Source organism: Entelurus aequoreus, linkage group LG19, assembly GCF_033978785.1.
Source record: "Entelurus aequoreus isolate RoL-2023_Sb linkage group LG19, RoL_Eaeq_v1.1, whole genome shotgun sequence".
In the NCBI taxonomy this organism is placed as follows: domain Eukaryota; kingdom Metazoa; phylum Chordata; class Actinopteri; order Syngnathiformes; family Syngnathidae; genus Entelurus; species Entelurus aequoreus.
This window is the reverse complement of record NC_084749.1, coordinates 36,496,322-36,510,332: the sequence shown is the minus strand read 5'-3', so window position 1 is coordinate 36,510,332 and position 14,011 is coordinate 36,496,322. Positions and strand designations below refer to the sequence as shown.

The window sequence follows — 14,011 nt, the reverse complement described above, 5'->3', positions numbered from 1 at the left end:
GCTTACCACAATCTGCAATCCAGAGTCCCAATGTCTCGCTATCAAGGCTGCTGCAGCACAAACTAAAGTTTAACACATGATCCTGACAGGAGTTTCCCCTCTCACTTGAACACTTTTCAGCTTCCCTCTCTCTCTTTCTCACTCTAGATTCTAGTCGTTCTTATGAACTGAAATACGAAAGTGAATAATAAGTAAAGTTGCATGAAGCAAACAACATAAATGATGCAAGGTAGAGAAGAGAGAAGACAGACATAAGTAATGCAAGTCTCCAACGAACACTGTACTTATGTGTCTACAATAGGGAACACGTTCTTTCTTCTTGATTTTAAAAAGCCTTTCTATTGGCGGAAGAGGAAATGACTCTAGTCCAACATCTTATCAGCAGTAAACGTTTCCTGCCTTCTTTGCAGAACCAGAAAGATATAGTTTGTACTGTTGTTATGTTGTGTGCTTTGCTCATATATGCAACTATTTTTATTTATATACAGTGCATCCAGAAAGTATTCACAGTGCTTCAGTTTTTTTTTACATGTTATGTTACGGCCTTATTCCAAAATGGAATTGCATTCATTTAAAAACATTTTTTTTAAAGTAGCAAATTATTTACAAAATAAAAAAAACTTTTTAAAAATGTACATACACATTCACAGCTTTTGTTAAACACTTTGCTGATGCACCTTCGGCAGATGCGGCCACTGCTGCTGCTCACTGCTCCCCTCACCTCCCAGGGGGTGATCAAGGGTGATGGGCCAAATGCAGAGAATAATTTCGCCACACCTCGTGTGTGTGTGACAATCATTGGTACTTTAACTTTTAACTATAGTTTAAAAATTTGTACAATAGCAATAGGAGAGACTATTAATCCCTGAACAGTATGGGGTTCATTTAGGCTTTATTATGCAGTTACATTATTATATCAACTATCAGAGACAGAAACTCTTCATTTAACATAATGTCCTTTTTTGCTGCTTCAACACAGAAAAAGGTAAAGTGAAATGACTTAGTTGTTAACTGTAGGTCAATAATGCTTGTTTTTCTCTCAGACAGATGGGGCTTTGCTGTCCGTAACACACACGCACACACACATAAAAAATGGGACCCATTACCTCCCTGCTTGGCACTGAGCATCAAGGGTTGGAATTGGGGGTTAAATCACCAAAAATGATGTGTCAAAGTGATGGGTCAAATGCAGAGAATAATTTCGCCACACCTGGTGTGTGTGTGACAATCATTGGTACTTTAGACTAGTTAAATATGAAGACAAAACAGATTTTAAAGAGCACAATTAATGTTTACTTGCAGAAAACATACTTATAAATGACTAACAAATAACATCGCTGTTACCTTTATTGAAGACTCTTGTTGGCGATAGGAGGGCATCATACTTTGCTGTACTAAATATGAGTTATTTCATGTTTCTCACCTTCTTTATCAAAGTGCTGGCACTCGCAACTTTCTTTGGCCCCATTTTGCAGTCGTACTTAGTCAAAAAAACAAACATAAAAAACAGCCTAAAGTCTGTTTGAAGACGATGCCACAAGATTGCCACAAGATTGGTACTCCTATCTTTGGGCAGTTTTGCCCATTCCTCTTTGCAGCACCTCTCAAGCTTTATCAGGTTGGAAGGGAAGTGTTGGTTTTCATTCAGGATGTCTCTGGTTCTTGGTCAGGGAGGTCTAACTCTGTCAGAGTTACAGCATTCCTCCGTGGAGGGAGAACTTTCCAGAAGAACAACCATCTCTGCAGCAATCCACTAATCAGGCCCGTATGGTAGAGTGGCCAGACGGAAGCTGTTTCTTAACAAAACGTTTGCCAACATGCACCTGCAAGACTCTCAGATCATGAGAAATACAATTATTTTGTCTGATGAGACAAAGATTGAACTCTTTGGTGTGAATGCCAGGCATTATGTTTGGAGGAAACCAGGCACCGCCCATCACTAGGCCAATAGCATCGCTACAGTGAAGCATGGTGGTGGCAGCATCATTCTGTGGGGATGTTTTTCCAGCGTCAGCAACTTGGAGACTAGTCAGGATGGAGGGAAAGATGAATGCAGCAATGTACAGAGACATCCTGGATGAAAACCAAGGCTTCTCATCCAACCCGATGGAGCTTGAGAGGTGCTGCAAAGAGGAATGGGCGAAACTGTCCAAAGATAGGTGTGTCAAGCTTGTGGCACACCTAAAGGAGGCTGTAATTGCTGCCAAAGGTGTACCAACAAAGAATTGAGCAAAGGCTGTGGATACTTTTAAATAATAATTTTTAAAAAACATATCACATTCTTATTATGGGGTATTGTCTGTAGAATTTTGAGGACAAAAATGAATTTAGTCAATTTCGGAAAAAAGCTGTAACATAACCAAATGTGGTAAAAGTGAAGCGCTGTGAATACTTTCTGGATGCACTGTACATGTCAATGCAATACATATGATATCCAAACGTTATCGCTACATATGCTCACAGTCCACATTAACTATTTACTTTACTATTATTTACATACTTTAATGTTTGACTTAAACTTACAGGCAATTACAATTTTTTTGAAAAAAAAAGGTCACAAACGTCCAGTAAAACAGAACAAATGAGAACCAGTTGCAGAGTTATTAGACAATGTGAATGTCTCATTCTGTAAATAACTCCTGCAGAGTACCAAGAATAGACATGATGGTTAACCGTGAAAAAAGCAGGTGTAGAATTTGAGGCCAGAATAATGTGCACTCACATAACTCTAATCTTAGCAAGATTGCTAATAATAAGTTTGGCAATAGCCTTTGAAAAGTGCTGCTATAGTGAATTTTGGGACAACAGAAAAGTACATATTTCATTGAACCACCAGGTAAGGATGACTACAATATAACACATTCAAGATACCAGGGGCCTCATTTATAAAGGTTGCTGTGCAAAAAAAGGTTGCTTCAAAGGGGGTGAAATGTACGTAAGTAACTGTCATTTCAAACGTTGGTGTTAATTGAAAAATGTAATGCGAAAAATGTTGCCTATTTCTACGCAACCTTCTGACCAATCTTATACGTCTAGTCTCTTACGTGAATGAGCTAAATAATATTATTTGATATTTTACGGTAATGTGTTAATAATTTCACACATAAGTCGCTCCTGAGTATAAGTCGCACCCCCGGCCAAACTATGAAAAAAACTGCGACTTTATGAGCTGCTCATGCAGTTTCTGAGACACGGAAATCAGCGACGCTGATGGTGTCACCACCAAATAAAGCTCATTTTCAAATAAATAAACTTATGTGCACTATAAAATACATAACAAAACATATTTTATTATATTTATTCCTCTAATTTTGGATGCATTGTTTACCGTATTTTTCGGACTATAAGTCGCAGTTTTTTTCATAGTTTGGCCGGGGGTGCGACTTATACTCAGGAGCGACTTATGTGTGAAATTATTAACACATTACCGTAAAATATGAAATAATATTATTTAGCTCATTCACGTAAGAGACTAGACCAGGGGTCGGCAACCTTTACCACTCAAAGAGCCATTTTGGCAAGTTTCACAAATTAAAGAAAGTAATGGGAGCCACAAAAAAATTTTTTAAATTTAAAATGAAAAACACTGCATACAAAGCACGCACTTTAATGTGGAAATTTGATGTTAGTGCAGCCCGCGAGTTTTGAATGTATGGCGCTTGATAGCGTCATACTTGCCAACCCTATGTATGGCGCTTGATAGCGTCATACTTGCCAACCCTCTCATTTTTCCCGGGAGACTCCCGAATATCAGAGCGTGATGACACTGCATTTGGCGCCCTCTACAGTCTGCCCTAACAGTGTACCTGCTCGACCACACGTAGAATGCAATTTCAGCTTGCTCACGTAAGTGACAGCAAGGCATACTACCTCAGGAGCCACACATCTTACACTGACGGTACCAATACCCAGAATCCCATGCAGCCCTAACTCTTCCGCTCAACCAACGCACGGAGGGGGGGGGGGGTTGATGTGTGGGGGGATTTGGTGGTAGCGGGGGTGTATAATGTAGACCGGAAGAGTTAGGGCTGCATGGGATTCTGGGTAATGGTTGTGTTGTGTTTATGTTGTGTTACGGTGGGATGTTCTCCAGAAATGTGTTTTTCATTCTTTTTTGGTGTGGGTTCACAGTGTGGCGCATATTTGTAACGTAACAATGTTAAAGTTGTTTCATACGGCTACCGTCAGTGTAAGCTATGTGGCTGATGAGTAAGTATGCTTTGCTGTCTCCTGTGTGTGCAAGTAATAACAACATGCAACATGTGGCTGGACTGGCAAGCTGTATGTAAATGCTATAGAGGACAATTACTGCAGTGCAATTAGGGCACGCCCTTTATTTAGTAATTAGAGTGTAAATAGGATTATTTTTTCCCTGGGAGTAATCTATGAGAGACACTGAGATCCATAAGTCTCCTGGGAAAATCAGGGGGGTCGGCATGTATGTAGCTGAGCCGCATCAGAGTGGTCAAGGTCCGGAGCCGCGGGTTGCCGACCCCTGGACTAGACGTATAAGATTTCATCGGATTTAGCGATTAGGAGTGACAGATTGTTTGGTAAATGTATAGCATGTTCTATATGTTATAGTTAGTTGAATGATTCTTACCATAATATGTTACGTTAACATACCAGGCACGTTCTCAGTTGGTTATTTATGCCTCATATAACGTACACTTATTCAGCCTGTTGTTCACTATTCTCTATTTATTTTAAATTGCCTTTCAAATGTCTATTCTTGGTGTTGGGTTTTATCAAATAAATTTCCCCAAAAAATGCGACTTATACTCCAGTGCGACTTATATATGTTTTATTCCTTCTTTATTATGCATTTTCGGCTGGTGCGACTTATACTCCGGAGCGACTTATACGGTACTTATATATTAGAGCCTAAATATCAAAATATAGAGATGTATTATTGTAGTTACTGTATATTATATGTACTATAATATAATTGCAGTAATGACGTGTTGGGTCATTGAAGTATTGTTTATTTTGATCATTTTAAAGTGAATAATAATAATGTACTTTATATTTATGTCAGGAGGTGCATCTATGACTTTGCGCATGACTACATTGTAAAACGGGACTACATTGGGGACGGCGTGGCGAAGTTGGTAGAGTGGCCGTGCCAGCAATCAGAGGATTGCTGGTTACTGGGGTTCAATCCCCACCTTCTACCATCCTAGTCACGTCCGTTGTGTCCTTGGGCAAGACACTTCACCCTTGCTCCTGATGGCTGCTGGTTAGCGCCTTGCATGGCAGCTCCCGCCATCAGTGTGTGAATGTGTGTGTGAATGGGTGAATGTGGAAATACTGTCAAAGCGCTTTGAGTACCTTGAAGGTAGAAAAGCGCTATACAAGTATAACCCATTTATTATTTATCATTTATTTGTAAAACGTTTTTTTTCGTAATAAAAACCAAATAATATGGATTGCAGCATGATATTTAATGTAATTTTCTGAATTTAGGAAATTATTACATTAAACATTTTTCAATATATTTGGACTTTGGGAGTTTAAAGCAACGTCAGAGGGCCGAAGTTTGGACATCGCACAGCATATATCAAGAATACTCATACATCATTATCAATATCAAATATTTCTTATAAGATAAACAACTGTAGAAAAAACATCTTAATTGTGCTGAAAATATGTTGAAATCATCCTGTATGCGTGCCAATTGCCCACAAGAGCTTTAAATATTGCACATAATGACTATTTGTTTTATGATTTAAAATGTCTGCTTTGCATTACTTGACAAAATAAAAACATGCGAACAATAGATACGATGATTATTTGGAGAAAGACTTGGCAAACACGAGAAGGCTAAAATGTGAACATGTTTTTCTTCATCTCAACAACAGTGGAGCTGACAATATGATTGATCAAATATTGACATTCACATTCAAATGCTTATATGACTTTACTTAGCCTTCCAAAAAGAATATCTTTACAGTTCTCGACGTAATAAGCACAAATATAAAAATGTTGCCACCTCTGTCTTCCTCATTGACAGTCCAACAACAATTCATAAACTTATCACAGTGTTTCCCACACATTCATTTATTTGTGGCGGCCGGCCACGAAAGAATTATGGCCGCCACAAAATTTTTTTTTTTTTTTTTTTTTAATTTTTCTTTTTTTTTTCTTTTTTTTTTTGTCCTGTCCAGCTTCTCAGGCAAATCATATAGTTGATGTAGATGCCCATATCGGCTGTTCAGATTTACTTTACAAAAGAGAAGTGTAGGATCAAGATTTTTGGAGCTCTTTGTTCAGTGGATCAGATGTTTGATGAAGCTTTGTGTCTATCTACCACCACTACTGATTTCTGTTTATTTGTTACTGACTGTGGCAGGACACCTGCCTCTGTTTCACTTTATGTTGCTGGTAAATAATATGGTTGGAGTAGAAGGCTAAAGTAAATTATTTAATATGCACTAATTAAAGGGGCAGAGCTTTAAGAGACATTTTAGCTTTTATATTTTTATAAGATATATTTTTTGTAAGAACCACAATTAATAAATACATTTCAGTGAATAACTTATTGTTCAAATCTGTATATAAATATGTACATAAAGTGTTGTAATTATATTGTAAAATGGATGGATGGATGGACGTTTAAAACAAAACTGTTATTATTAATTAGTAAGTATACATTTTTTGAGCCTTTTTAGAGAAAATCATATCATTGTAGTAAATTATGCAAATTATTAGATGATGTCATGGTGACCACGCCCATAGCCACGCCCCCACCGCCACAGGTATCTTGGCAGTTTATGGGAAACACTGTATCACCATATATTAATGAACTAATTAGTATGGCCATTTATGGATGATTGTGGGAAGAGTAAGGCAAGGCAAGTTTATTTATAGAGCACAAATGAAAGTGCTTTACACAAAATTACAAAAAGGCAAAAATAAAAATAAAATAATCACAAAAAATAATCATAATTGAAATTAAAATCATAAAATATAATTTTCATAAAACAGTCCTAATACAAAATAAATCAAAGAGTGTAGGTAAATACTTAAAGCTGTCATATGCACAATTAAAGTGTTTTCAGCTGAGATTTGAACATTGGCAATGTTGAGGCATGTCTCACATCTTCTGGAAGATTTTAGGAGGATAAAACTGAAACGCAGCCTCGACATGCTTTGTCTGGACTCTGGGCACCAGCAGGAGACCACTCCCTGAGGTTCTCAGAGGCCGGGATGGTTCATATGGTTCTAACATGTCAGAGATGTACTTTGGAACAAGACCATGAAAAGACTTGTACACAAGCAGAGCTTTGTTTAAAGTCTATTCTCTGAGCAACAGCAAGCCAGCTAATTTGGCTGCATTTCCTGGTTCTAGTCAGGACTCGAGCAGCAGCATTCTGGATGTACTGCAGCTGCTTTACAGCTCGTTTAGAGAGCCCAGTGAGAAGGCCATTACAGTAACCTAGCCTGCTGGAGACAAAGGCATGGATTAGTCTTTCTAAGTCTGATTTAGACATTATTAATGTTTTTAGGCGTCAACGTTTTTAGATGGTAAAAAGCTGCTGATGTTGTTGACTTACTGTGGCTGTTAAAGTTCAAGTCTGAGTCCATCATTACTCCTCGATTTCTAACCTGATTATTAGGTTTTAGGGAGAGGGTATCAAGGTGACTAATAATAGTTTATCTTTCCTTTAGTGGGCCACAGACAATGATTATATGCTCACTTTCTCAATAATGGTTTGGTTTGGTAATTTGGACTCACATTCACGCCAAAAACACTTAACGCACATCGTAAGATAAATTCAGCTGTATCACAGGTCAACCGCTCCCTTCCATAGACACACTATACCGACGCATCATCACTCAAAGAGTCCATGAGATTACCTTTGACCCTTCCCATCCAATACACCTGCTGTTCACTCTCATGCCCTCAGGGAGGCGCTACAGAGCACTGCCAGCCAAGTCTACAAGATTCACATACAGTTACATCCCCTCTGCCATAAGGACACTCAATGGAACCTCGGAATAACAACGCCACATACTAACTCGAATGCCTTTTAGGAAATCAATTGAGTTCACCTTGTTTTCTCAAATAAAAATGTTCAAAATTATGTCGGAACACAATAATTTTGAACATATGGAATGCCTTTTTGTTGTTGTGTGTTGTATGTTTGTTTGTTTGTAACTACACAGTAGACGTGAGCTATCAAAGCTGTACCAAATGTGAATTCCACCATTTCTTCTTTGCCTGGCCATTAATACGGATTTTGATTTCAGTTTTGTCTGAGTTTAGATTAATAAATTGTTCAGCATTCACACATCGATTTTTTCGATGCAGTGACAAAGTGAATCAACAGGCCAACGTTCACCTGCCGTCAGTGACACTTAAATTTGAGTGTCATTGCATAATTGTGGTATAACACATTAAAGTTGATTAGCTGGTCTAGTGGCAGCATGTACAAGTTGAACAACAGGTGTCCCAGAATTGAGCTCTGAAGAACCCCATAGGTTCCCACCCGGTTTTCTAACCTCTGTAATAAGATAGTATGGTCAACCATGTCAAAGACAGCACTCAAGTCCAGCAGGACCAAGACTGAGACATCTCCTGCGTCTGTGTTCAGGCGGTTATTGTTTCCCACCTTGATGTTGAGCTTTTTCAGTGTTGTGGTAGGGTCTAAAGCCTGATTTAAATGTATCAAACACATTGTTATACAGGATGTCACTGAGCTGTTGGTTTACAACTTTTTCTAGAACTTTGCCCAAAAATGGCAGGTTTGATATAGGCCGAATTAATGCCGTGAACTTCATCATGAAATATTTCAAACTCTTTGCAATTTGATGTATAAATTAGTTCTTAGCGAAGTGATACTGCAGGGGTAGATAATCTGTTAACTGTAGCAAACAGGGCACAAAGTTGTTAGTACAGTTTGTGATGATTTCAGAAAAAAAAGTAGTGTGACAAACTCTTTTGCACACATTTCACTGCAGTTGGGATTTACAATGTGAAGTATGCGCAGCACGCTTTTATAAATCAGATTTTTTAAGTTTATACGTACATTTTTAGGTTTGTGTTTACTAAATTTATAACGTTCAGTTCCACGCACAATTTTCTGAATAAGGCCCCTGGACCTTAAAAAAGATGTATTTTGTACCTGGTATCGGTCAATGGGGTCTTCTTGCTGGAGCTGACTCTCTCTCAGCGTCTGATACTCCTTCTCAAACTTCTTCAGCTTCTTGGTTGGGACCTAAAATCACAAATGCAGAATTAATAACATACGTATTTAAAACAATATTATTATAACTTGCAAGGAGAAGATGAGAAAACTGTATTTTAAAGGGGATTTATATATCTGTTGTAGAACTCATATACAGTGGTATAATTTTTGAAGAAAGTCATCCACATGTCACTACAGTGGACATTTGTGTTTTGCATAACAGGGCTATTTTCCCCCAAAATATGTAACATTGATAAAAGAAAATAGACAAACAAAAATGTCCACAGCAGAGGATGCTGGTTTTCAAGAGAATATTTTGAGACTACAACTTAATTTATCGGAATACTCATGCAGTGCAGCCCTTTGTTTCACACCTCTGTCTAGGCCAGGGGTCCCCAAACTGCGGCCCACGGGCCAGTGTCCAAAATTCAGCCTGCGGGAAGTCCCAAGTTTAAAAAAAAAAAAAAAAAAAAGTTTTTTTATTATTTTTTTTATTATTATTATTATTATTATATTTTTAAATCTGTTTCATCAAACATATATTAACGTTGTTGCCCTAGGGTAAACTGGGTATAACACATGGCACACTGACAAAGCTTAACCTATTGTTACTATAACAATCTACAAGGTTAAGGTTGCTTCTCTTTCTTCCCCTCCATTTTTCTGCATTCTTTCGTATCTCAAGTTATCATTACGTATATGTATTGTTGCATTTGAACAATTGTATTGTTGATAATAAAGGTAAAGTACTGGTATTGTTTATTATCAATAGCACTATTTCTATTGGTATTCATATTGCTCCATTTTTAGTGTAATAATGCTCATTGTCATTTCTGTATTTTTTTTTTTACATTTTCGCTAACTGCTTATTTGCTATTACTTTTACCATCATATTTGTACATGTCGTATTTGCTGATGTTGCTCTGTTGTTGTTGTTGTTGTTGTTGTTGTTGTTGTTGTGTTTGCTGTTGTTGTTTTTGTCTCTCTGTCTAATCCCCCTCTTGTCCCCACAATTCCCCCCTCTGTCTTCCTTTTTCTCTCTTTCTATCCCCTCCTGCTCCGGCCCGGCTGCACCAAATGATAATTCAAATACATTTAATAAAGTCAAAATACAAGTAAGGCAACAAGAGAAGTATCCTACACTTCTCTTTTGTAAAGTAAATCTGAACAGCCGATATGGGCATCTACATCTGCTATATGATTTGCCCGAGAAGCTGGGCAGGACATTATAAAAAAAAATTAAAAAAAAAATAAAAAATAAAATAAAATAAATCTGTCCTTTCTAATCCATTTTCTACCGCTTGTTACTCTCGGGGTCTCCTAGCCACTGAGGCAAATCATATTGTCTAAAAATGCATTTTCCCATCGATAACGTGACATTGCGCTTGCGCCGCAGTGTCGGGTGAGCGCGCGGAAAGTGTGCGCTCTTTCAGTCAATTAGTGCACAAGGAAAACATATATATACATATATATATATATATATATATACATATATATACATACATTGTTGCACATCAACAGAGGTTGGGGACAGATTTGATTGATTTAACGCAGAGGGCTCCCACATGTAGCTTGTGAGCTACTGGATGCTGGTTCTTAGGAAGATACTGTATATACCAGGGGTGTCCCGATACAATTTTTTCCACTTATTGGTATTAGAGCCTTGTCTATTGGCTGATACCGATATTGATACGATATTAGCGCAAATCGTATTTTTTTTAAAATCATTTTGTAGATAAGAGTAGAATGTTAGAAAAGGCTTGATTAATTTTAGTGATGCAAACAGAGAACTGAGTACGTTTGAAAAACATCGACCTATTTATTATTAACCGTCTGGAATGGACTTATGTTGTCTTTAATTAGGTTAAAGTGGAGTGGGAATAGTCTTTTCACCTCAAGGCCACAATAATTTATTAAATTATGCTTATGACGGAGTAAGTTGCATGATGTCTAACACATTCTAACACACTTTTCTGCCTTGGAGACATTGTATCTGTAAGTAATATGCAACCATAATTATTAAAATCTTGTTTGTATTGATAAATGTGGTGATTTTAAATGCAATATTGTTCAATTGAGGACACTTACTACATATGTCTAGCTTGTGTACTATCGTGTGTTTAGCCGTTGTGTAACCCCTAGCTCTAAGAGGCCTATAGCCTAAGATTGTTTAACTTTTGGAAAAGACTTCACTTAAATGCAAAAAACCCAACCATGTGTACTTATTGAAGGACCGATATCCAATATGAAAATCGGACGGTACACATCTAGAATAATGATTACCATAATCTTTAGTCTTCAATCTTCAGGTGAGAACCATTACAAGAAGCAATAGTGTCACGGTTTATTGCGTATAAAGAAACTACTACACTGTAAGAATTTGAACAACCTGTTCCTTCTGACAACTTTGTGGGTTTTTTGTGGTTTTGCAGCACAGTTTCAAGTCTTCACTCTTGCAACATCCATTTTGTCAATTCAAATAGAGTATGCACAATTTGAAAACTAAACTTAATACATATGTAAACGGGTGCCCTATATGGGATATAATATGATAGATACAAACGACTAAATAAAGATACTGTACATTATAACTAAAAAATAAGCAAGAAAATAAATTAGAGAAGCCCAAAGCCTCACAGACATTGAACTATTTGTATGTGTGTGTCTGATTCAAGTGGGCAGTCATTTGATCTCCCCTGTGTGGAAACAACACCATCGTAGCTGCAACCGTTACTTCTGGGGATTCCGGTCATGTGGTATTTCTTTAAGACGTGTCTGCATCTTGTTTATGTTAACAAGTTAAGCACCTGACTCACTGAGAGCTGCAGTTCTACATGAACCTAAAATAAACATGTTGATTAACGAATACTAGTCTTAATAAAAATGACTTATTCCTCAGTCTATCTAGAGCAGGGCTATTTAACTGGTGGCCCATGCCACTGGCGGAAATGACACAATACCCAGGTTCAGGTTCAGCTCAGAGACAAACGTTTTGCGGCAAATTCCTAAAAACACTAGAGCGCTCCTGTTATATAGAGCAGTGGTCCCCAACGTTTTTGTAGCTGCGGACCGGTAAATGCTTGAAAATGTGTCCCACGGACCGGGGGGGGGGGGATTTAAATGTTTTGTTTTTTTTAATATATTTTTTTTTTCATAAAGAAATACAATCATGTGTGCTTACGGACTGTATCCCTGCAGAATGTATTGATCTATATTGATATATGATATATATATTGTGTTTTTTATGTTGATTTAATTAAAAAAAAAAAAAAATAATAATAATATTTTTTTTTTTTTGGGGGGGGGATAATTTCTTGTGCGGCCCGGTACCAATCGGTCCGCGGACCGGTACCGGACTATGGCCCGGTGGTTGTGGACCACTGATATAGAGAACCCTGGACCACTGTAAACACATTGGCACATCCTTTCATTGCCCTTTTAACCTTGCTATCAAACAACACGTTGGGGTGTAAACTTGTGATTTACATAATGGAGGTGTTCCTCAAGGCACCCCTTTAAGTCCTCTCCTTTTGGGCAGTTAGTTACACATGTTTTCTCGTAATGAGATTTATGTAAGGTGTTGCTGTAGCTTATTTACTTCAGATACAGTCAGTAGTCATTTGTTCAACTTCTTTAGTTATATCAGTACGTGATGTTCCTCAAGATTCTATTTTTTGTCTTCTATTTTTTATAATTTGGGCTATTCAACTGGTGGCCCTCAAGTTCAGTTAAAAAACTAATTGTGAGACACTCACGTTTTTGCAGAAAGTTCTTAAAAACAGTAGAGCGCTCCTGTAACTCAATAACAATAATTGTATCACAATAAATAAACCAAAATCCAATATCTACCTACAGGACACTGGTTCTTGAGAATATACAAAATAGGAATTAAAGTGAAGGGAGAAGTCTGTGCCCCCAGGTCAATAGCTTTCTGGGAATGTGCCCCCCAAAACAATTTAGTAGAATATTCCTGCTCTGGAGCAGTGGTTCTCAAACTTTTTTCACCAAGTACCACCTAAGAAAAAAACGAGCCTCTCTAAGTACCACTATAATGACCACCATTAAAATGCGGTAGCGTAGTAGGCCTAACTATTCATTAAAAACAAGGCAGAGGTTTTATTTAACAAGTAACACGGTGTTTGAATATAGGAAAAAAACACTGTACTTTAATCAAGTGATTCTTTGGCGTACCACTTGTGGTACATGTACCACAGTTTGAGAATCACTGGTCTAGAGGAATCCTCAATGAGATCATAAAACTTTTCCAAGAATGACCCGACCGAAAGGGCAGCAAAAGCTTTATAGACAACCTTCAATGCAATAGAAATCAATAAAAAACCCAATGTGAAATACTGTACCATCACTAACAATAAGAGACGTATATAATCATAATATACATTTACTGGAGGTGCAATTACAATATAACTATTTTATTTAGCTTTTATTATGTAGTACTGTTATAGTTGAGGTTAACAGAAGGCGTTCCCTCCGCACCTCCAAGTCTGTTCCTTTTCAAAGTGACCTTTAGGTTGGAGTACCTACTAAAGGTGAATGACTGTGACGTTGAAATCTGTCCACACACATTTTCTGAAAAGATAAGAGTATTCAGACTCATTTTGTTGTTATCTGTGTAGGAAGAAAAGGCAGCTTAGTGTGTTCAAACAGGCCAAAAAGCATGCCACACACAACAATTTAGTTGATCTTTGTTTTCCTTTGAATACACACAAAGAAGCTGCTGGGCATGAATAGCTTTTCATAAATCTGTAATAAAAGCAGTTCCTAAAAATACATCATATTAAAGTATTTCACCTGTCAGTAAG

General features: G+C 37.5%; 1 protein-coding gene across 3 annotated transcripts in view; it reads right to left on the bottom strand.

The window, feature by feature from the left end:
* Window positions 1-14,011, bottom strand: part of rabgap1l (RAB GTPase activating protein 1-like) — a 239,380-nt gene that overhangs the window by 15,732 nt on the left and 209,637 nt on the right. For all 3 annotated transcript variants that reach the window (XM_062028422.1, XM_062028423.1, XM_062028424.1), the window contains one exon: window positions 9,129-9,221. In XM_062028422.1, the coding sequence (XP_061884406.1) occupies window positions 9,129-9,221 (93 nt within the window). The remainder of the gene's footprint in view (window positions 1-9,128; window positions 9,222-14,011) is intronic.